Source organism: Hippocampus zosterae, chromosome 2 (genome assembly GCF_025434085.1).
Source record: "Hippocampus zosterae strain Florida chromosome 2, ASM2543408v3, whole genome shotgun sequence".
NCBI classification, from domain to species: domain Eukaryota; kingdom Metazoa; phylum Chordata; class Actinopteri; order Syngnathiformes; family Syngnathidae; genus Hippocampus; species Hippocampus zosterae.
Window position 1 is genome coordinate 12,479,730 of NC_067452.1, and position 22,895 is coordinate 12,502,624.

Consider the following 22,895-nt stretch of genomic DNA (forward strand, 5'->3'; position numbering starts at 1 on the left):
GCATAAAGACTTGCCGTGCCTAAGCCTTGGGGGCCAAAGGGAAGAGCTAATGGGGATCTGAACAAATAAACAATAAAGCGAGGGCACCACACAAAAGTTACGGTTAAGTTTGATGAAGTGAACAACAGTTGACTTCAAAGTCCAGGTTGAACTAACTATGAAATGCTACTTCACGGTTCAAATATTGTGGCTTCAGTCTATCGCTGGGTTTTCATTGATGACCATAATCTCTTGTGGGTTTACCTCACATTATTCACAGGGTTCTTCACAGATTTGCGGTAAAGGCCAACGTGATCATCTTCATTGCCACAACTACCTCCGAGAGCTCGAACTTGCACCCAGAATCTGTGTTTGCTATTCCTGTTCATGTTAACAAGCAAATACCGTATGAACTCGAATTGGCTACGGTACTCACTATGCTTTTCCTGAAAAATGCCTCACAATCCAACAAATGAAAGATCCTATTTGTTCATAAGGGTAAATCGAGTGCATTTCTGTAGCGTTTCATCGACACCCTACGGTGCCCGACAATTAAAGACAAAGGCTTTGATTGCCTGTCCAACTGGCTTTCGTGACTGTCTGTTTGTGAGAGTGTGACACAGGCGTCCGTGGAGTTTGGCAGGTCAACATTTCTTTGTGACGCAACAAACGCTATGAACCGTTCAGACTCGAATGGGAAAATTCCAATTCGGCATTGATCTTCAAATCTAAATTCAATAATCAATTCGAGTCACCACACATTTATGCACAGCCCTCATCAATACAAAGAAAAACGTCAACCTCTACTTCGCAGAAATTCACTTATTTCCCGCAAAAAGTGAGAGAACACTGTGAAGACTGAAGACTGTTTCATGAGAACACCAACTGCACCATCTGCTGACTGAATAACAATAACAATTTGAAAAAAAGTTACCTTGATTGAAGGCTTCTTTGTTGAAAAGCCTCTGTACCAACCTGAAGGACAAGACAAAAATCAAAACGGTGAAACCTGTCGAAAACACACAGGTTTGTCTTTGGTGTGTTATTAAACCAAAGCACTATGGTCACCTATTGTGCAACCATATAGAAAGTACAAGCTATAAATTAACATAACAGTAAGAAAGAAAGATAAGTAAATTAACAGAAAAACACAGCACATACTGGAATTTCAAAAAAGGACCATAAAATATTTTATCCAATTGTATTCTGTCTCTCATTCATCACACGATAAATTCTGTTTTATTAAAATGCCAACTTATTCAGATGCTTGGGAAAAAAAAGTCACGACAGAAAACCTGAACAGATTTATAATGTGGACTCAAATTGATAAAGAAACAAATCTGTATGCAAAAAAATGTTTGAAGTGAAACAAATGTAAGGTTTAAGAAAAATATATATATACATACAGTATATATATATATATATATATATATATATATATATATATATATATATATAGAGAGAGAGAGAGAGAGAGAGAGAGAGAGAGAGAGAGAGAGAGAAAGAGAGAGAGAGAGAGATTGTATATATATATCCATCCATCCATTTTCCGAACCGCTTGATCCTCACTAGGGTCGCGGGGGGTGGTGGAGCCTATCCCAGCCGTCTTCAGGCAGTAGGCCTGAATCAGCAACTGAATCAGTTGCCAGCCAATCGCAAGGCACACAGAGACGAACAACCATTCACGCCCACACTCACACCTAGGGACAATTTAGAGCGTCCAATCAGTCTGCCATGCATGTTTTTGGAATGTGGGAGGAAACCGGAGCACCCGGAGAAAACCCACGCAGAGGGAGAAATGCAAACTCCGCATAGGAAGGCCGCAGCTAGTATTGAACACTGTGAAGCCGACGTGCTAACCACTGGACTACAGGGCCGCCCACTGTGTGTGTGTGTATGTGTGTGTGTGTGTACGTGTGTGTGTGTGTATATATATATATATACATATATATATATGTATATATTTATATATATTTTTTAATTTTTATTCCTCATCTCACTCCCCCTCGGGTGGTGTCCGTCCCTCACAGCTCGGGTCCTCTACCAGAGGCAAGGAAGCTTGAGGGTTCTGCGCAGTATTCTTGCTGTTCCCAGCACTGCACATTTCTGGACTGATATGTCCGATGTTCCCGGGATCTGTTGCAACCACTCATCTAGTTTGGGGGTCACTGCCCCGAGTGCTCTGACCACCACAGGCACGACTGTCACCTTTACCTTCCAGGCTCTCTCCAGATCAGATCCTCTCTGAGCCCTTGGTATTTCTCGAGTTTCTTGTGTTCCTTCTTTCTGATGTTTCCATCACTTGGAACCGCTACATCCACTACAACGGCTTTCCTATGTCCTTTATCTATGATCACGATATCTGGTTGGTTCGCCATTACCATCTTGTCAGTCTGGATCTGGAAGTCCCACAGGATCTTCGCTCAGTCATTCTCCACCACCTTCGGAGGTGTTTCCCATTTTGACCTTGGGGTTTCCAGTCCATACTCCGCACAGATGTTTCAGTAGACTATGCCAGCCACCTGGTTATGGTGTTCCATGTAGGCTTTCCCTGCCAGCATCTTACACCCTGCAGTTATGTGTTGGGTCGTCTCAGGTGCCTCTTTGCACAACCTACACCTTGGGTCTTGTCTGGTGTGGTATATCTGGGCCTCAATGGCTCTGGTGCTCAGGGCCTGCTCCTGAGCAGCCAGGATGAGTGCCTCTGTGCTATCCCTCAGGCCAGCCCTCTCTAGCCACTGATAGGACTTCTTGAGATCGGCCACCTCAGTTATGGTCCGGTGGTACATCCCGTGTAGGGGCTTGTCCTCCCATGATGGTCCCTCTTCCAGCGCCTCATCTTCTATTCCCCATTGTCTGAGACATTCTCTGAGTACGTCATCCGTTGGAGCCTTCTCCTTGATGTATTCATGGAGCTTGAATGTTTGACAGATGTGCTGTCAAGTTACAGGCCCATTTCCAAACTGCCTTTCATTTCCAAAATTCTGGAAAAAATGGTGCACATGCAGTTGAAACTTTTCTTGGATGAACATAACATCTTGGAGGTCTTCCAGTCAGGTTTCAAGACGATGCACAGCACGGAGTCAGCCCTGTTACGCGTTTCTAATGACATCCTCCTGGCAAATGACTCTGGAGACCACGTATGTCTGGTTTTATTGGACTTAACTGCAGCATTTGATACAGTGCATCACAGTATTCTGCTGACTCGTTTGCAGCACTTGGTGGGCATTGGCGGCAGTGCTCTTGAGTGGTTTAGGTCCTATCTACCTGACAGGACCTTTTGTGTCAGCCTTGGCTGCTCTGAGTCACGCACTGCTCCCCTGTCATGTGGTGTTCCACAGGGCTCAATTCTGGGGCCTTTGCTGTTCTCGCTGTATCTGCTCCCATTGGGTTCCATCTTAAGGAAACATGGTATTCCCTTCCACTGCTATGCAGATGACTGCCAGATCTATGTCCCACTGAGCAAGAAAGACGCCTTCTCATTAAGGCCACTCCTTTCCTGTCTGGAAGAAATCAAAACCTGGATGGCACAAAATTTCTTGAAATTCAACGAAAAGAAGACAGAGGTGATATTGTTTGGTCCCAGTGGACTTTGTACATTCCATCCTGTAGACTTGGGCCCCCTGTCTCCTTATCTGAAATCAACGGTCTCAAACTTGGGCCTTAAACTGGACAGTGATTTCAAACTCGATTGGCAAATTGGTGCCGTTGTTAAATCAAGCTTCTTTCACCTTAGACAGCTGGCCAAAATAAAACCTCTCCTCTCACATGAACACTTTGAGACAGTAATTCATGCCTTTGTCACATCCCGGCTGGATTACTGCAATGCCTTGTACTTTGGAGTCAGCCAGTCCTCCATTAAGCGCCTTCAGCTGGTCCAGAATGCCGCTGCTCGCCTCTTGACTGGTACTCGTAAGAGGGAGCATATAACTCCCACTCTGGCATCCCTTCACTGGCTCCCCATTCATTTTAGAGTTATTTTCAAGATCCTCCTCTTTGCTTTCAAATCTCTGAATAATCTCGCGCCACCTTACCTCTCTGAGCTCATCCGCCCCTACACACCTGCCCGGTGCCTCAGGTCTGTGGACCAGTCTTTGTTAGAGGTACCAAGAGCTAAACTGAGGCTCAGAGGGGATCGAGCCTTTTCTGTTGCGGGTCCCTCTCTCTGGAATGACCTCCCACTGAACATTCGGCAAGCCTCCTCTCTGCCCATCTTTAAAGCCCTCCTCAAAACTCACTTGTATTCTTTGGCGTTCGACTCAGCATGATTTGTCCTTGATTTTACTGCTTGGTACTTTCCACCGCCTTTATTACCGATTCGTCTTACTGTTTATTGTGTATGTTAAATCGCTCCATTAACAGCACTTTGTATGCAGTGATGGCTGTTCGAAAGTGCTCTATAAATACTGTTGACTTGACTTGACTTGACTTGACAGTGGCTCTTTACACTCACTAGTCCCCGACCTCCTTCCTTTCGGCTTGCGTACAGTCTCGGGGTGCTGGATTTGGGATGGAACCCTCCATGCATGGTTAAGAGCTTTCGGCTCTTAACGTCCGCGGTCTGAATCTCTTCCTTTGGCCACCTTATTATTCCTGCAGGATATCTGATCACTGGCAGGGCATAGCTGTTTATTGCTTATTCTTGCCACTGAGCTGGCTTCTTAGGACTTGCCTCACTCGCTGGAGGTATTTGGCCACAGCCGCTTTCCTTGTTGCCAGTTCGAGGTTCCCATTGGCTTGTGGTGTACCGAGGTACTTGTAGCTGTCCCCAATGTCTGCAAAAACTCCTTCAGGGAGTGAGACCCCTTCAGTGCGGACTACCTTTACCCTCTTAGTCACCATCCGACTACATTTCTCAAGCCCGAATGACATCCCAATGTCGCTGCTGTAGATCCTGGTTGTGTGGATCAGGGAGTCTATGTCCCTTTCGCTCTTAGCATACAGCTTTATGTCATCCATGTAGAGGAGGTGACTGATTGTAGCTCCATTTCTGAGGCGGTATCCATAGCCTGTCTTGGTGATGACTTGGCTTAGGGGGTTCAGTCCTATGCAGAACAGCAGTGGGGAGAGTGCATCACCTTGGTATATGCAACATTTGATGGACACTTGGGTAAGTGGCTTGCCATTGGCTTTAAGTGTGGTTTTCCACATCCTCATCGAGTTCGCAACGAAGGCTCTTGGGGTCCTGTTCACCTTATACAACTCCAAGCATTCAGTGATCTATGTATGTGGCATTGAGTCATAGGCTTTCTTGTAATCAATCCAAGCTGTGCACAGGTTGGTAAGTCGGGACCTGCAGTCTTGTGCGACTGTTCTGTCAACCAGGAGCTGAATTTTGGCTCCTCTGGTGTCTCTAACAATGCCCTTCTGTGCTTCGCTCATGTATTGATCCATGTTCCACTTCTACCAATGCCCTTCTGTGCTTCGCTCATGTATTGATCCATGTTCCACTTATCTTAGCTGACATGAGCTTCCATGTTGTGGAGAGACAGGTTATTGGCCAATAGTTGGATGGGACTGCACCCTTTGAGGGATCTTTCATGATCAGGATCGTTCGCCCTTCGGTTAGCCATCCTGAGTGAGTCCCATCCCTCAGCAGCTGGTTCATTTGTGCTGCTAGGCGCTCATGGATTGCTGTTAGTTTCTTTAGCCATAGGTATGGACCATGTCCGGGCCTGGTGCTGTCCAGTTCTTCATATCTGAGACCCTTTCCTGTATGTCTGCCACTGTTATGGCAACTGGGTTCTGTTCAGGGAGGTTGCTGTGCTCCTCTCTCAGGCTCACCAGCCATTGTGCACTGCTGTTATGTGCAACCTCCTTCTCCCATATGCCTTTCCAGTACCTTTCAGTTTCCAGTCTTGGTGGGTCAGCTCTGTTGTTAGGACCCTCCCACTAAGCATACACTTTCGCAGGTTGTGTTGCGAACAGCCTGTTTATTCGTCTGGCCTCATTCTCTTTCGTATACCGCTTTAGGCGGCTAGACAAGGCTCGGAGCCTTTGTTTGGCAGTGTCGAGTGCTTCAGGTATGGTCATCTGGATGTACCTCTCAGGTATCGGCCTTTTCATCACACCTCTCTGGGCCTCCGTCAATTGACTCACATGTTTCCGAGCCGCCTTGATCTTAGCTTCCAACCGTCTTTTCCATGGTGGGTAACGTATCTCATGGCTTCCATGGTTGCTCTTAAAGCCAAGCATCTCAAGGATCACTGATGCTGAAGCGTATATCAGCTCATTGGTTTCCGTGATCGTTACGGTAGGGATCACCCTCAGTGCTGCATTCACACTTTCTATGAGACTTTCAGATGGTACTTCACATAGCCGTTGTAATCGGTTTCTAGGTTGCCCAGCTTTCATTCTCGCCATGATCTTAGCTTTCAGGTCAGTTGCTGCCTCGCTCAGCATTTCATTCATTGGGGCTGGCCACCCAATCTCATCATCTGCATTCATTGGGGCTTGCCTCACAATCTCTGGTATGACCTCCTCCTCTGATCTGGCAGCCTGGGGCCCTTCACCATGGAACATGCGTTGCACCTCATCAATCTCAAGTTGTGACAGCAGTTGCCGTTTGTGAATGTTGGAACACTGAGCTACTAGTTGTTTCGTGGTCAACCATGACTGTGGGTTTCGAAGTAACAATTCAGCCCACATTCTCTGCATGTAACCCCTCTGCCTAGGGTTGCTTGAGTAGTAGCATTCCAACAGAGCCATGTTATCGTATCTCGCCCATCTCCGCTTTGTTCCAGTAGACCATTTCTCATCAAGGTGCTCTGGTTCCCCAGCACCTAACTTATATATATATATATCGAACCCGGTACCTCTGCACTGTGAAGTCGACGTGCTAACCACTGGACTACTACTACTACTACTCTATATATATATATATATATATAGTAGTATATATATATATAGCTCCGGCCCCCCTGTGTGGAGTTTGCATGTTCTCCCTGGGCCTGTGTGGGTTTTCTGCGGGTGATCCGGATTCCTCCCACATTCCAAAAACATGCATGGCAGGCTGATTGAACACTCTAAATTGTCCCTAAGTGTGGGCGTGGGTTTTTGTTTTTGTTCATCTCTGTGTGCCCTGCGATTGGCCGGCAACCGACTCAGGGTGTCCCCCGCCTACTGCCCGAAGACAGCTGGGATAGGCTCCAGCACCCCCGCAACCCTAATGAGGATGAAGCGGTTCAGAAGATGAATGAATAAATGAATATATATATATATATATATATATATATATATATATATATATATATATATATATATATATATATATAATAGAGAGAGAGAGAGAGAGAGAGAGAGAGAGAGAGATATGGCATCTTTTCTGCACTATGAGGCGCTTTGGATTATAAGGTGCACATTCAATAAATGGCCTAGTTTAAAACGGTTTAAATATATCGGGCACACTGCATTATTAGGCGCATCGAATAGAAGCTACAATAGTCGAAGAACCTTCAAAAAATGAGTCCTCATTTTCTGACACAGTATGTGGAATAAAGCAGTAACTGAATCATCATCTGCAGAAAGCATAATACTTAAGTTAATGTGTTATGAATATAATTACCAACTGTAGTATGACTAACCTGAAATTGACGTGGTTGTACCTGAGCCAGCCTAGTAAGCGTATATCAAACTGGCAGCCTTTTGTTTGCATGAATCAGCAGCCAAGAAGCAGCTCTGAGTTTCAGCTTCGCTGTTGTGTATTTGGCCCACGAACCGAGTGAGGATAAGCCTTCCGATGAATAGATGTTTATTTGGTTTCCTCAATCATTTCAACAATTCCAAACAAACACTTGTAATCAGCTCAAAAAGATTAATCGGAAAAAATAAGCTCTCTTGCGAAATGAAAATGTATCGATTACTTGACTAATCAATAATCAATCGATGAAATAATTGATTCCAAGGATTTTCAATAGCCGCACCTCTGAAATCAATACCTTCCACTGTCTCTTGTGCAGTCAGTACATGTTCTCCATTGTGAAAATGGCAGCTTTTGTGACAACTGCAGACAGGACTGACCAATCACATTTAAGTTTGTTTTACACAGCATTGTTGCCAGTGCGACTCTGATTAAGTTCTGTCATTCAAGTAATATTTCCATATGGAGTAGCACAAAATTGAGGAGAAGAAAAGCGGACAGAGATGCTGCGAAGAAGACGCTGGCGGCAATATTACAAGCAGCAGGAATTCCTGGAAGCTCCTGATTGTGTCCAAGATCAAGCAACAATCTACCACACCCTCCATGTGTCTAGAGGGTGACATTCACAAAATCTACCAAAAGCATGTGGGGAAAATGATTTATGATGTGATGAAACTGAGATTGACTTTTAACGCAAAGAAATTCATAATTCGCCGAGCCATTGTTTGTCATATCCTTGCAGAAAACACTTTACCTTCACTTTTCTCCAGAATCTGGACAGTCTCCCCGATTTCCAGGACAAGGGCCTGACATATCGGTGACCGGAAGTTGCAGATAACTGTAAAAGGAAAAAATAGAGAAACAAAATAAGAGATGAGAAAAGAGTGATGAGCCCGCCTTGCTGTCTTCAGGTCAGGTAACAGAGCTCTGTGCTTGAGAGGGGGGAATTCTAAAAGACCAGATGGACCATGAAGTGAGCATTGAGTCCCACCTGTCCTACGTTCAGTTCAGATGGCTGTCGGCGCCACGCAGTCTATTCTTTCCCCAAGTTTGAGGTAAAATGCATCATGGGCCGCCATGCATGCACGAAAGAGGTGTCGCACTGGGTGGCCAGTCCAAAGTGAAGTTGTTTCACCCTTTCCTGCACCTTGTAACCTGATAACATGATAAACTGTCCACTGTAGTAACCACTGTCCCTGCCTATCGCCCTCCAGACTTGGACCTCTACCAGTTTGCATAGCGCTTGAACAGATTCACAGGAGATGCCATCGAATTTCTCCAATCTCTGCCGAGCAACCGACAGTAGCAGCAGCAGATGTGCAACACCAGGATGCTCTTGGTGGATTATGGCTCAATTTTTAATGCATCCCTCCTCTCATATGTGTCCAGCTCGAGGACTTTCTTCTCGAAAAGCCCCAGGTATTGAGACTTGGCCAGCGGAAGGGTGAATGGCTCGATTGCGGCCTCACCTCCTTGGTTGGAATTTTAAATAAAGACACTGAGTTGTTCTTTAAATTGTGGCACTTGCTTTCTGTGCTGAAGTTTTTTTTATGTAGTTGGGGAGGAGTGATGCTCACGCGTTTATGTCACTGGGTGCCGTTTTAACTCCCACCTACCCCACGGCCCCAAAAGAAAAAAAAAATCTGGAAAACCGAGATGGCAAAAAACGGTTTCCCGTTTGATCTCCACAATCGAGTTTAATAAAGTTTTCTGTCTGGGCAAGTTTTCAGCGTTGATCTTTTTTTTATTCAGAAACAAATCTTTGATTTCACTTGACAGGGTCTAAAGCAGTGTCTTTCAAACCCTGTGCTGCGGCACAATGGTGTGCCGCGAGACATTGCCAGGTGTGCCGCTGTATAATATCCAATTTGTATGCTGTGTGGTCTATCGCCCAGAATGTAATCGTGTGTAGTACCCTCCTATGCCGCTAGGGGTGGCAACAGCTAGCCAATTGCTTTGTGTTTCGACCACTAGAGACAAATGAATTTGTGCCGCATGAATGCAGGACGACAGTGAAACATCATTCTTCAATGTTAAAAACGGCCAGAGTAACAATATGACACGTTAATTGTTAAAATAAGCGGGGGGGGGGGGTCACATTTTCAGGTAGTGGTGTACCGCAAGATTTTTTCAATGAAAGAAGGTTGCCTTGGCACAAACCTCACTCTTGAAGTGGGTTGTCATTTTAATAAGTAATTAATTTTTAAACAGCGTGTAATGTGAGCAATATTTAGTTAATTGAGCTGGCAAATTGGAGCCCAACACAGGCAGGGTGGGCAAACAGCTTCATGCACCTTATTCCAAAGTACTCTGATGATGAAACAATGATAGGAACGACTTCCTGTAAGACAACGGAAGTAGCAGGGAGCCATTAGTATTACTAATAATAAATAACTATTGCCGGTTGTGCTAAGAACCAGATGAAGTTGAATCGGTGCAGTTTCTAGCGCCTACTCAGGGATGAAGACCACAGAAGGATTAAGATGAAAATCTTTTGGGGGGGGAAAATCTAAACGTACGCGTGGTCCTAAAGGCCACAACACGGGAATCGAACTTCACGCTTTCGTTGCGACAACCACCGCAGTGCCACTGAAAGTTTTAGAGCAGTGTCACAAGAACATTAGATATGAGTTCATGTGTATGGGGGTTGGACAACACTTTCAGACACAATAAATTGGTCACCAATTCTGTGTTTTTTATATTGATCCTTCTGTAAGGTTGCTGCTGTTATTATGCACTCGGTTTTACTTGTTTTTTGGAGCACATAGCTCGTGTGGTTACCATGAAGTGGGAACTATGAATTTGATACACGTTTACCGGTTTGGCCGGGACGGACGGCTGCTTTGACGTAAATAAACGCGAGCAACTTTGTCACTGTGTAGGTAGTGATACGCCTCTGCGCTTTAGAGATTGCTCATTGTCCCACCGTCTATAGCAGTGGTTCTTAACCTGATTAGAGGTACCGAACTCAACCAGTTCATGTGCACATTCACCGAATCCTTCATTCGTGAAAATATGATTTTTAAATTTTTTTTACAAATAAAAAAAAATGCTTTTATTAAAAACAGAAAAAAACTGACATCAAATTTCAAGACATGCAGTCAGTGTAAGTTGTTTTAAATTGTACACAAAATGAACCAGCCACAGATGGCCAAGTGGGCGTGTAATAACTAATTGTCATGTTGAGTCGGGTGTGTCTTAAATCTGCAACTGTCGTGTAAAGTTCCCAGTGAACATGTACAGTAAATGTCGGTTCTGGTTCATACCAAAAGTGTTGCCCATAGTTCAAGCAAAGGCTCATGGGGCTTCAGGAAATAAATACTGTACTACATAATACCCCCGGGTATAGTGAGTAGGCATCTGCATAGGTCTTCTGTGTCACCTGATTGTAATGTGCAACATTATGCAGTCCTTGACCGTGCACACAAATGATTCAAACACAAATTAAGGACATGTTTTGTTTTGGGTTTTTTTCTTGAGGGAACAAGTGCCACAGTAAAGTGGCAACATGAGGCATGCTACACAGAGTAGAAAGGCTTCGGTGAAAACAAACTTGTTTAACAATGACAGCACTCCGTTGACAACGTTAAAACCCACAAACGGCGGCCCTTGAAGGTCCGCTAGCTGTGAATCATTATGCTAATGAACTAGCCATGGGACCCAGTGAGGGGGAGGAAGATAAGGAGGGGCTCTGGCTGGATCTGCTGCTTGTTTCAGAGTAACGAGCGCTCAGTTCCTCTGTCGAGGGTTACTATGACAACAGACCAGCGACAAACTGCAGCGCTCTTTTCACTGCAACTGCTTGGAGGATGAGGGTACTATATTTTAAAATGGCAAGCTATTCGCTGCTGCACGCCACCGCTGAGCCTAAGTCAACATACTGCATGGCGTCCATTACAAGGTCAAAGGATGGAGGTCTGTTCGGTTCGCTTTAAAATTAAAAGACGATGGCATATTGATGAGAGATTCATGTTTTGTGAGGCCTCCCTCAGAAAACTCAGAACCTGCGCAAACATGCTTTCGGTGTGTCTAAAGCTGCAGTGCATGAGCATATCCTCTAAACATAACCAGCGAAGCGCCCATCCAAATCACGCTGATTAAAGGATGCCCGGGAAGTCCGCAGAACCACAGCACTTTTGCTCTGCCACGCAGTACTGGTGCAGACTGTGCGGCAATTGAGTTGCATGATCACGTTTTTGTGAGCAGCATTGAAAAATTGGGTTCAAGGTGTCTCCTGCACCATTTTACCAATTGACGAAACCAAATTTTGGTTCAAAAATAGGAAATCTACTGTGTTGAATTTGTATTGAAATTCAATGAAATAACATGCCCCCTCCAGACCCGCACCCCCACACCAATAAAGAAAAGCTGTGATACGGAAGTAGCACCTGAAATAATTCCTAGTCCTGTGTTTCGCATTTTCACCACTTCAGATTTTTAAGGACTTAAAACGTAAGAACACATTTATATATACATAACGGATTGAGAGAGAGCATGTGCATTGGATAAAACAAAAATATCATACAAACTTTCGTCTGTACACAGTAGTCGATCTAACCATCAATAATCATGGCCCAAGATATACAGTGCGTTATAAAACGAACCTATCGACGTCACTTTCTGTAGGCGTGAACGGTAGAATTGAGGAGGATTAGACATGCTATCATCTTCAGCAAAAAAAGGCTGAATTTCTCAAAATACAAAGCAAGAGTGGGGTTTTGTTTGTTTGTTTGTGTATTTGTTTAGCCTTAACACCACATTATGACATTAGTTTGGTTCCCCAAGTCTGGTCATTCACTGTGTTATGAAAAAACTTTGAGAGCATCTGTGCAAATGTTAGTTAACCCTCTCAGTGCCTTTGGCAACAACAAAAGCAGGACAGCAGTATGAAGCATTTGGTCGAAAAGGAGCAGCGCCAATCACATCACAACAGCAAAGTTGAGTTTCTTGTGTTGATGCTAAGGAAGTAAGCGTCCTTACCCTTACATCGCCACGGCTCTAATTTTCTTCAACATTCCAAATATCTAGTAGTATCTGCCGGTGCTTTGCGCTACAGGTCTCAAGAACAGGTGTAATTTGACCTCAGGTCTTTGACACTGCAGTGATATGTTAATTCAAAATCTTATTTTCTCTTTTAGAAGCAAGAAAGGTTGTGCATAATAAAATAGAGCCCTCTCAGCAGGTGGTGACATTCAGGTAATCAGACACTCAGTCAGGCAATTCCTATCAGGCACATTTAAAAAACTAAAAAAACAATGCAAATATTCAGACAAACAGAAATTTGTGATGAGGTGAGTTTCAGGTTTGACTTATGGCCTTCTCAAACAACATGATTTTTTTTGTCATTCACGACGGTCGGGCTGTCAAATTTCCACATAAATATCATTCTGTGTCTTGCGACCGGGCGAGATGTTACACTACAAGGCCTTCACCAAACAGACTTCGCCCAATCGTCGTGTGGTTCTGTTAAGATTCAGTCCATCGTCACATGTCCATCAGGCAAGCAGGACAAGCAGCTGTCAAAGTCATGTCGAGGAAGGCGTAATTTGCATGTTTCTTTGTTTAGAAAAGGTCAATAAAAATAAAAAAGGCGCGACTATGGACCTGTTCCTGGATGATGGGTAGAGGGCGGTGTGGACTTTGTGTTCCCCAAAAAGAACTTGGGGTAGCAAATTTGTTCAATGACACCACGTTTGCTAATTAGCTACTGTGCACTTAGCAAAATTAACATGAATTGAAAGGCTATGTATACTTTCTAATATCCCCCCTTTTGTTCAAGTCACTTTTTGAATACCGTTCACCACATTGTGATTGTATGCGTAATGTCCAGTCTTGGCACTGACCAATAGGAAGACACTACTGCCCTCCTACTTATGACAAAAGATCAATCAAAGGACAACATGGGACATGTCACACTATGCGGCCAGAAGAACAAAAATTGTGACGTGCCAGACTTTCATCGTCCTGGTCGTGAGGTGCCTGTCATTGAGCATGTGACACGACAGAGTCTGTGACTTGTCAAGACAACCCAAATTCGGCTCCTTTGTCTGCAACATGTCAGTCGGCTCAAAATCAGGCGACATTCGTGTAGTCTGATGTGGGCATTAATGTGCAAAGACCCCAAAAAGAGAGGTTACATTGTCCAGAAATGTACTTTTTGCTGCTAAATGTTTAGATTTCAGACACCACATGGTGAGCAACGACATCAAGCATGTTAAGATAAGATAAGAACACCTTTATTTGTATCACAATGGCGAAATTCCCATTAAAGCCTGGAGAAAATGCACAACACTTTATTTTGAAACCTGCGAGGATGCAAGAAAGAAAGAGACTTAATTTAATAGAATTACACAGGTGTGTGTGTGTGTGTGTGTGTGTGTGTGTGTGTGTGTGTGTGTGTGTGTGTGTGTGTGTGCGTGTGTGTGCGTGTGTGTGTGTGTGTGTGTCTGCGCGTATGTGTGTTTTGTGGAGAGAAATCCATTAGTGACGAGAACACCCCAGAGTTGCAGTGGGCCTTTTATGAGATGATTGCAGGTAATTGAGATGAATAATGCACCTGATGCGTCATAGTTTTAAGGTATGTTCAGTATTGCAGGTGCGCAACTGCACCACATTAGCAAATAACAACATTATTGGGATTTTGAAATGCCTTGATGTCACATTTACTGCACATTGGAACTCATGGTGCAGGTTGGCCTTCTCTGACAACACATTTCAGTTTCCTATATTGCAGTACCGCATCAACAATTTGCTGTATCAATGCACCCTAAACTATGTACTGTATGCAATTTCATCCACAGGACTGCAGCACGAGGATTCATTTTCTCCTGAACACTGTATATCAGAAGAGGTAGCATGAAAAAGGATTCCCTGTTCTTGCTCATGAAATTAAAATGTGTGGCTGAACGACCTTGCTTGAAGACCAATGAGGCACATTCCTGCCTAAGTGTACAACAGCCCCTAAGGGAGGAATGCAGAAAAAGGTGCGATATCAAAAAGCTATCTGTCCAACATAAAACACTTTTCAACCGCACAAATGGGCTGCTGTTGTTCGAGAACATTTTATTCAAGAATAAATCACCAGAACTGTAACTGTTTTAAGTTGGATGAAATTGAAATTACAGTCCTGCTTTTTGCAGATCGTGTAGTACTGTAGGCTTTTTCAAGCGGTGATCTTCAATCCTCAGCGGAGCGGTTCGCAGCCGAGTGTGAAGCGATTGGGATGAAAATCAGCACCGCCAAATCTGAAACCACAGTCCTTCCTCAATCGAAAAGGGCGGAGTGCTCTCTTCGAGTTGGGGATGACATTTTTCCCCGAGTGGAGGAGTCCAAGCATCTTGGGATCATGTTTGTTTATTTGTTTATTTTATGAATTGTGTTTATTTCCTGAGTAAGGGGGAGGATGGAGCGCGAGATCAACGGGGGGCTGCAGTAATACGGACTATGTATCGATCCGTCTTGGTGACGCGGGAGCAGAGACAGAAGGCGAAGCTCTTGATTTACTGGTCAATCTATGATGTTCCCAACCTCACCTATGGTCACACATGTGGTGGGTCATGACCGAAAGAAAAAGATCCCGGATACAAGCGACCAAAACGAGTTTCCTCTACAAGGAGTCCCGGCTCTCCTTTAGAGAAAAGGTGAGAAGCTCGGTCATCCAGAGAGTCTCAGAGTAGAGCCGCAGCTCCTCAGCATTGAGAGGAGCCAGATGAGGTGGCTCGGGCATCTTGTTTGGATGCCATCTGGACGCATGCCTGGTGAAGTGTTCCAGGCATGTACCACTGGGAGGAGGCCTCAAGGAACATTCAGGACATGCTAGGGAGACGATATCTTCAAGCTGGATTGGGAACACCTTGGCATCCCCCAGGACAAGCTGGACGAAGTGGCTGGGGTGGAGGAAGTCTGGGCTTACATGCTTAAATTGCTTTGGACAATTTGGAGTCTTCAGTGAACAAAGCATGCACAGTTTTTGGAATGCAGGAGGAAAATAAAATGCACAAGTTTCAGGAAGACGTAAAATCATCGCAAGAAGGCCAGAGACTCACAATTTAGAAACTGTGAGACAGGTGTGCAAAGCAGTCACCCGCTGTCATCAATTAAAAAAAATATATTAGACAATATGAACTGAAAATGAATCTTCAAAAACTCAAATGATATGCTTTAAAACCAATCGTGTCATCATCGAAAATGACCGCCAAAAAAACAGCTGGAATTTTTCCACGGCTCAAAACACCCTTAATATATACTGTGAATGCAGACTTTACTTGGAAAGCTAGGCTTACCACCAAAACGCAAGGGCTCATTCTGTCATGATCACATCTGATCCTCGGAGTGTCCATTACAAATAGTGGTGACGCAGCAGTCTGCTTGATTATTTAATGCGCCGTGACATAATCATGTGCATAAGCCACATGCGCATGGCCGCGACCTGTATACAGGCATCTAATTCATGGCCTTGTTTCAGTAAAAAAAGGTGGCACATAAAAGGTCACATGCAGGCACATGTCAAGACCGCTGTGTTGATTTTTGAGCTGCACGTTTGGAAAAATAATCAAATTGCTCTTGTTTTCTTAAATATTGCAATTACAATTGAATATGCCAGAATTTTTTAAAGGTCCTCTTCCTATGTCTATTTTTTTTCATCAAACACAAGCAACAAAATAATCAGTATTACGATCAGCAATCTCAGATGTATTCAAAATACAAACCAATGAAGTCGGGATGTTGTATTAAACATTCATAAAAACAAAATAGAATGATTTCCAAATGTTCAAGCTATATTTAATTGAATGCACTCCAAATATGTAACGTTCAAAATGATAAATTTTATTGTTTTATCAAATAATCACAAACTTAGAATTTTATGTCTGCAACAGGCTCCCCTCCCAAAAAAAGCTGGGAAATGGGAACATTTATCACTTTGTTACATCACCCTTTCTTTCAACCATTAATAATAAATAATCAACGCTTGGGAACTGAGGTCACTAGTTGTTCAAGCTTTGGATTTGAAATTCTTTCCCATATTTGATGATGAAGCATGATGTACAGCAATTGTGTCAGTGTTTACTGACAGTTGTTTTCAAAAGTGTTCCTGAGCCCATGCGGTGATATCCTTTACACATTCCTGTTGATTTTTTTTAATATAGCGTCGCCTGAGGAATCATAGGTAACGGGCATTCAATGTTGATATTCGGTCTGAGTGAAGTAATGAGCATATTTTCAAATGTATTAACAATGAGGGAATGGAGATTTGGGGAGCGACGAGCTCCAATGTTCATGATCTAGGTTCTTGTAAAACAAATTTAACCTCAAAACAAATGACATATTTTGACCGGTCTCACTTAGAAGGAAGAAATTTAGAAATTAAAACATGAAATAGCAAGGTAAGCCCCACTGCATTAAGTTATGGTCATAAATGAAAACCCCATGATTGAGTAAAACCACAAATAACTGAACCACAAAGTAGCGAGGGAACACTGTATATAAAAAAAATAAACCTTACCAATCAACCTAAATGAAGCAGCAATTTTTGTTGTCGATTTTTTTTTTTTCAAATAACTTTTTCTATTTTAAAATTGCATTCCAGTACATTGCTATGTATTCGATGAATTGTTCATCTCTGGATAAATTGCAGTCATGAGTGATAACAGAATCTGTTGAGTTTGTTTTGACTGTAGCTTTTTACAGCATCTTGCACCAACAAATTGTACATGTGTGGGTGAGTGCAGGTGGTAAATAGTCAATCTGTGTGTCTATCTATCGATTTAGCGTGAAAGCATATGTGCGTGCATGTGTGTGCGTGCGCGCGCGCGTGTGCGTGTGCGTGTGTGTGTGTGTGTGTGTGTGTGAGAGAGAGAGAGAGAGAGAGAGAGAGAGAGAGAGAGAGAGAGATTCGGGGTCAAGCCCGCAACGCCCCCCGCCCCAAGCGGAGAGAAGTTACAGGTAGACCCCGCGTACACCTGTTAGGGTCAGAGTGCCCCCTGGTGGTCGTTGTAACGCCAATCAAAGCCACCATACACCCACTTACGACTTCATATTGGCCGGTGGATAGAACGCTGTAAAAATGCAAAATGGACGAATTTCCGCCAAACCAAGCAGCGAATACAGGCGTGATTCATTCCATCAACACCTGAGCACACTGAGATCTCATCTCCGAGGTGGTGGCTCGGACTGGAGGCTGCATCATCCCACGCAATATCTACCCCCATACCACCCCCACCTCCCCGCTCTGCAGCCATTATAAGTGGATGTTGTTTTTCAGTGGGTGAAATTTGCTTGATCAGAGGGAATTAATATGAACTAGTGGCATGTGTCGGTGGGTGTATCTTAGTGAAACGCCATTAGAAAACAACAAACGTCGCTAATAAACGATAAAAGGTGCAGTTGACTCACCAACTCCGATTTTCTCCTCTTCGGTAGGAATCCACATATTTGATTATTTGTGCCACATTGTGTCGATGTCAGCAGATGATGTCGGTTTAGAAAAAAGATGGGATGAAGAGGACGAGGACGATGTTCTACATGTCTCCACTAGAATTCTGTCGTCGGTGTGCACAGTAATGGTGGTGAGGAGCAAGGAGCATCAAAGAACACAGCGTTTGATCTTCACTTCTTGTAATTATTATTTTCCGGCCCGTGTCTCCAGTCTGATGCAGTCTCCGTGACTAGCTTGAGGACGCGCGCGCGCGCAAGTGCCTCGCGGTTTCCACAAAGGTGTTATTCCAGCTGCATTTCAAGTCAAGCGCAGGTAGCTTTCAAAATCTTCTCATCCAGTGGCATTTTTAGAAAGAAAGTCTTCTAGAGTCTGAAGGTAAGCCGCGAGGGGAGGAGAATAAGACGCTAGTTAACGTCGATGTCGCAACGTAAACAGATCCGAGTTGGCGCAAGAGGAATCGAGAGGAGGCGGCAATGTAGAGTGAGATACGCCATCTTCGTGTGGGTCACGTGACTCATTTTGTCAACACCGATGTGTCAAGCGGATGCGAATCTGCGCTCGCTCGCTCTCTCTCTCTCTCTCTCTCTCTCTCTCTCTCTCTCTCTCTCTCTCTCTCTCTCTCTCTCTCTCTCTCTCTCTCTCTCTCTCTCTCTCTCACCCCCCAGTCACACACACACACACACAAACTGCAGTTCCTCCCGTTTGCGTGCGCGAGCTCTCTCCAACCAGTGCGCGCAGACCAGGATGCACCGCTCCTTCCACGGCCCCCCGTCGGTGCTATACATGCCACGCTCATGTAGGAGGAGGGTATACATCCCCCGTTGAGTCACCTCAACATGCCATCAGTACAATGCTTTGTCATGCTGTAATGTGATTTGGACATTGGTGCAAACCACCTCCACTTCTATATCTGAATAGCATATGCATGCATATACAGTATAGCATAGCAGAGCATTGCAAGGATGGATGGATAGATAGACAGACAGGAGAGAGATAGATAGATAGATAGATAGATAGATAGATAGATAGATAGATAGATAGATAGATAGATAGATAGATAGATAGATAGATAGATAGATAGATAGATAGATAGATAGATAGATAGATAGATAGATAGATAGATAGATAGATAGATAGATAGATAGATAGATAGATAGATAGATAGATAGATAGATAGATAGATAGATAGATAGATAGATAGATAGATAGATAGATAGATAGATAGATAGATAGAAAACAACTTCTGGGATGGCTTCAAGTAAATTCTGGTCCATGATTCAGTGTCTCAGGAGGAGGACAAAAACTGGGTGTAGTGGGGATTGGGCACAGCTGACCTCGACTTTGGGAGGAGATGAGTCAGTGGGGAGAAGACCTCCTCAGTTCCACCAATGTGTCTATGAGAAGCACAGTCTGGAGCAGTGGTCACCAACATGGTGCCCGCGGGCACCAGGTAGCCCGTGAAGACCACTTGAGTAGCCCGCCAGTGCCTGGACATTGTGATTTGCTAGTAGAAATTATGATTTAAAAATGCAAACATTGGCAGTACTGTGAGACATTTCGAAACACGATCAAAGTCTGACAATTTAAATCATCAAGTATTAAAAATAACCCATCCTCATATTATTGAAGGTATTTTGGACAAATATGTTATTTCAGACGTGTATCAATTTGGTAGCCCTTCACACAATCGGTACACATGAAGTTGCTCTCACCCTCAAAAATGTTGGTGACACCTGGTCTGGAGTCTCTGAATTGGGTTCTCCTATTTCTGGTCTTGAGGTCACTGTGGTAGTTAAAAAGCTCCTCGGTGGCAAGGTCCTGGGAGTGGATGAGATCCGCTCTGAGTTCCGAAAGAGTCGATTGTGGGGCTGTGCTGGTTGACACGCCTTTACAACGTCGTGTGAACATTGGGGCCAGTGCCTGCGAATGCGGCAAAACAGGGTGTGGTCCAGAGGCTGTGTTCCAACTCAGGGGTATCACAGTCCTCAGCCTCCCTGTTAAGGAGAGCAGTCTCCATCAAGAAGTTGAATCTCAGGTTCAGAAGGAGCAGTGGACCATCGCTACAGCCTTGGAAGGGTCCTTAGGGTGTTTATTAGAAAATGGATGAATAGATGGAATTCACTACAGCTGTGATTGCCAACCTTTAGTGAGCCAATGCACATATTTTACGTTTGAAAAAAAATCACATGACACAGTGACAATCAAAAAAGTCACACATGTCAATAACGTATTGTATATAGTTCATCTTAGTGTAGTTTGCTACATTTCTTGACTGAGGCGCATCAACTGTATTTTATTGAGGTCGTTAGTAATCCACTTGAGTCCATTCATGCTTTAAACCGCTTTAAACACTAACAAACAAACAATAATCATATACTAAAACAGTAAGACGCGTGCGAGGACCGCGTGTCTCTGTCTCCGCAGTTCAACACTACCTGAATGAGCCTTATTGGACACTATATGTAAGATCACATAGAGACAGTATAACAATGACATAACGGACATTAACAGTGAAACCGTTTTTAGCTCTTGAGTCATACAGTTTAGTTTCTGCATTCTAATAGAGGATCGTTTATTTTCTCTTTCTGTCACTGAGGTCGCTGGCAAAGCTGAATATCCATCCATCCATACAACACGATAAGGTGGTTGCTCAGAGAGGAGGTTATGTGCATATTTTTTTAAATCTTAAATCTTTTTAAACACTTGCCCTTGTGATGCTTTTTACGAGGGTAAGTCAAAAATTATCCGCACTTTACGCTACAGCTTGTGTTTAAGTTTGATGCAATTTTCCCTTCACGCGGGAACTTGAGCGTAACGGTGATCGCGATCGGGTGACATATTTGTTTGATCGATTGTTAAATGGCCACTCCGTGAACAAGCTCGGTCCAGCCACTTGACAATTTTTCAATCCACTCGTACACACTTCATTTTGATCGCGCCCTGTTTCCATATTGTGCTCAGAACCTCTGGTGAATTTCAGCCCCAGACATACCTTCTGACCATAAAAATCGGATAACTGCGCGCTGTTCGTGACTGGTACTTCTGCTAGTGGAGCAAACATTTTTATCGACTGAAACAAACACGTGTAACATGTAACGTGGTGGTGTCAGCCAAGAAGGAAACCAGCCTTGGACATTTGCTTGTTGGACAGCCGAAGGAGGAAAGACTTATTGAGTTTTGACAAACATTTGAAATCCCAAAGGGTCAAATTTGGCCCTAATCCTAAACGAGGAGGAACGCATTGAATATTTGAAAAAACATATTTGGGTGTTCCGTGAACATCATTTAATGTATGATTCATCATTTTCCAAAGAAGAAAAGGGTTCTTGGGTTCTCCAGGGTGAAGAGCACTATGACCGAGTCCATGACAACAACCAAAAAGTGTAATGCAGATGTTCAAGGAAAAAAGTGATCAACTGACACAACAAAGCATAGAGGCGTTGCGTGTGGCGCGATCCCGTACTACAACGACTGTTATAATCGATCAACTACTATCTTATATATATATTGCGCGTCGTCCCGCACGCGATCTGTCCTTCCGTCTGTCCCTTTTCAAAACGTACCTACTTCACCGCGCCGCCACTGCGCCGCTGCGCGCCGCCACTGCGCCGCTCAGGCAGTGGCTCACTACGATCGCGCGGGCATCTTAGCGAAAATTTTTTGTCTACCCACAAGCATTGCAATAAAATTGTTAGTTATTTAGTAGAGCTAAACATCTCTTTATTTTCGCGATAAGCAATGAAGATGAACAAAAAGTTGAACCAAGCAACAACACTTTTGTGGGCCGAAGGCCCACCTTACCAGCCTTCCGCAGGAACTAGCTGATGAGCTGCCCAGAGGGCGGCGAACCAGCTAGTCCAGTATATCAGCTGATCGCAATCACGTGCATCGAATTTAAACGCAAGAGCGCGCTGTAGCAGAAAGTGCGGTAGTTTTGGACTTACCCTCGTACAGTGTGATAGAAAAGCTGCATAGTTGTAGGGAGTAAATTTGTGCTTCGTAGGACACAAAAAGGACTTCACGAGTGACCTCAGCTGGAAAGAATTAGACTTGTTTTGTTCTTCCGAAGGCAGAAGTCACTTAACCAAATTAAATGTACTGTAATAAGCAGTCGTGTTAAACGTGAATAATATCACGTTAAAATGTGATACTGAGTTTGTATTTTTTCCTGGTGTGGAAGTAGTCTCAGTACTCAAGTGTCCGCATGTAAACAGTCAGCAAAACGCTGACGCCTTTATATTTTGTGGAGTTTATTCGTGTAGTTTTTAATTTGTGGTTAGTGCTGTGGTACAAAATCACAAATCCAATGTGACGGTGCGTTTGTTTTGAACTATTACAGTGTTAAAAAAAAGGGAATATCGTGTGATTTTCGGAATATGTTCTACATGTACATGTTCATGTATTGACGAGGATATATGAACGTACCTATCCGTACTTCAGGGGATCAAGAACATTTCATATTCATTTTAAAAAATATATATTTTTAGTAAACTAAACAATCATAGTGGCTGCCCGGTTGTCCAGTGGTTCGCACATCGACTTCACAGTGCAGATACCGGATTCAATTCCAGCTCCGGCCTCCCTGAGTGGAGTTTGCATGTTCTCCCGTGCCTGCGTGGGTTTTCTCCGGGTACTCCGGTTTCCTCCCACATCCCTACTGCCCGAAGAAAACTGGGATGGGCTCCAGCACCCCCTGTGACCTTCGTGAGGATCAAGCAGTTCGGAAGATTAATGACAAAGGATAAACAATCATTTTTGGCATAGGCAATTGATCAGGCTCCAACACAGCAACTTTTTTTTAAAGTTTACATTGTATCCATTTACCTGTAAACCTTTTTCACC

The 22,895-nt window shown here is 43.9% G+C and overlaps 1 protein-coding gene and 1 long non-coding RNA gene across 5 annotated transcripts in view; one reads left to right on the forward strand and one right to left on the reverse strand.

Annotated features, from left to right (window-relative positions):
• The window catches only part of dock3 (dedicator of cytokinesis 3), a 76,292-nt gene extending 57,673 nt beyond the window's left edge, over nt 1-18,619 (reverse strand). The window contains exons 1-3 of one of the 4 annotated variants that reach the window (XM_052057917.1): nt 18,011-18,619; nt 8,373-8,456; nt 914-954 (exon numbers count right to left, since the gene is read on the reverse strand). In XM_052057917.1, the coding sequence (XP_051913877.1) occupies nt 914-954; nt 8,373-8,456; nt 18,011-18,047 (162 nt within the window). In that variant the 5' untranslated portion in view covers nt 18,048-18,619. The remainder of the gene's footprint in view (nt 1-913; nt 955-8,372; nt 8,457-18,010) is intronic. The other 3 variants (XM_052057916.1, XM_052057915.1, XM_052057918.1) reach the window with 3 other exon arrangements.
• Nucleotides 14,096-17,501, forward strand: LOC127596107 (uncharacterized). The gene is made up of 2 exons (XR_007961394.1): nt 14,096-14,152; nt 14,419-17,501. It is a non-coding gene; the product is annotated as an uncharacterized LOC127596107 (long non-coding RNA).
• Nucleotides 18,620-22,895: the final 4,276 nt, after the last annotated feature.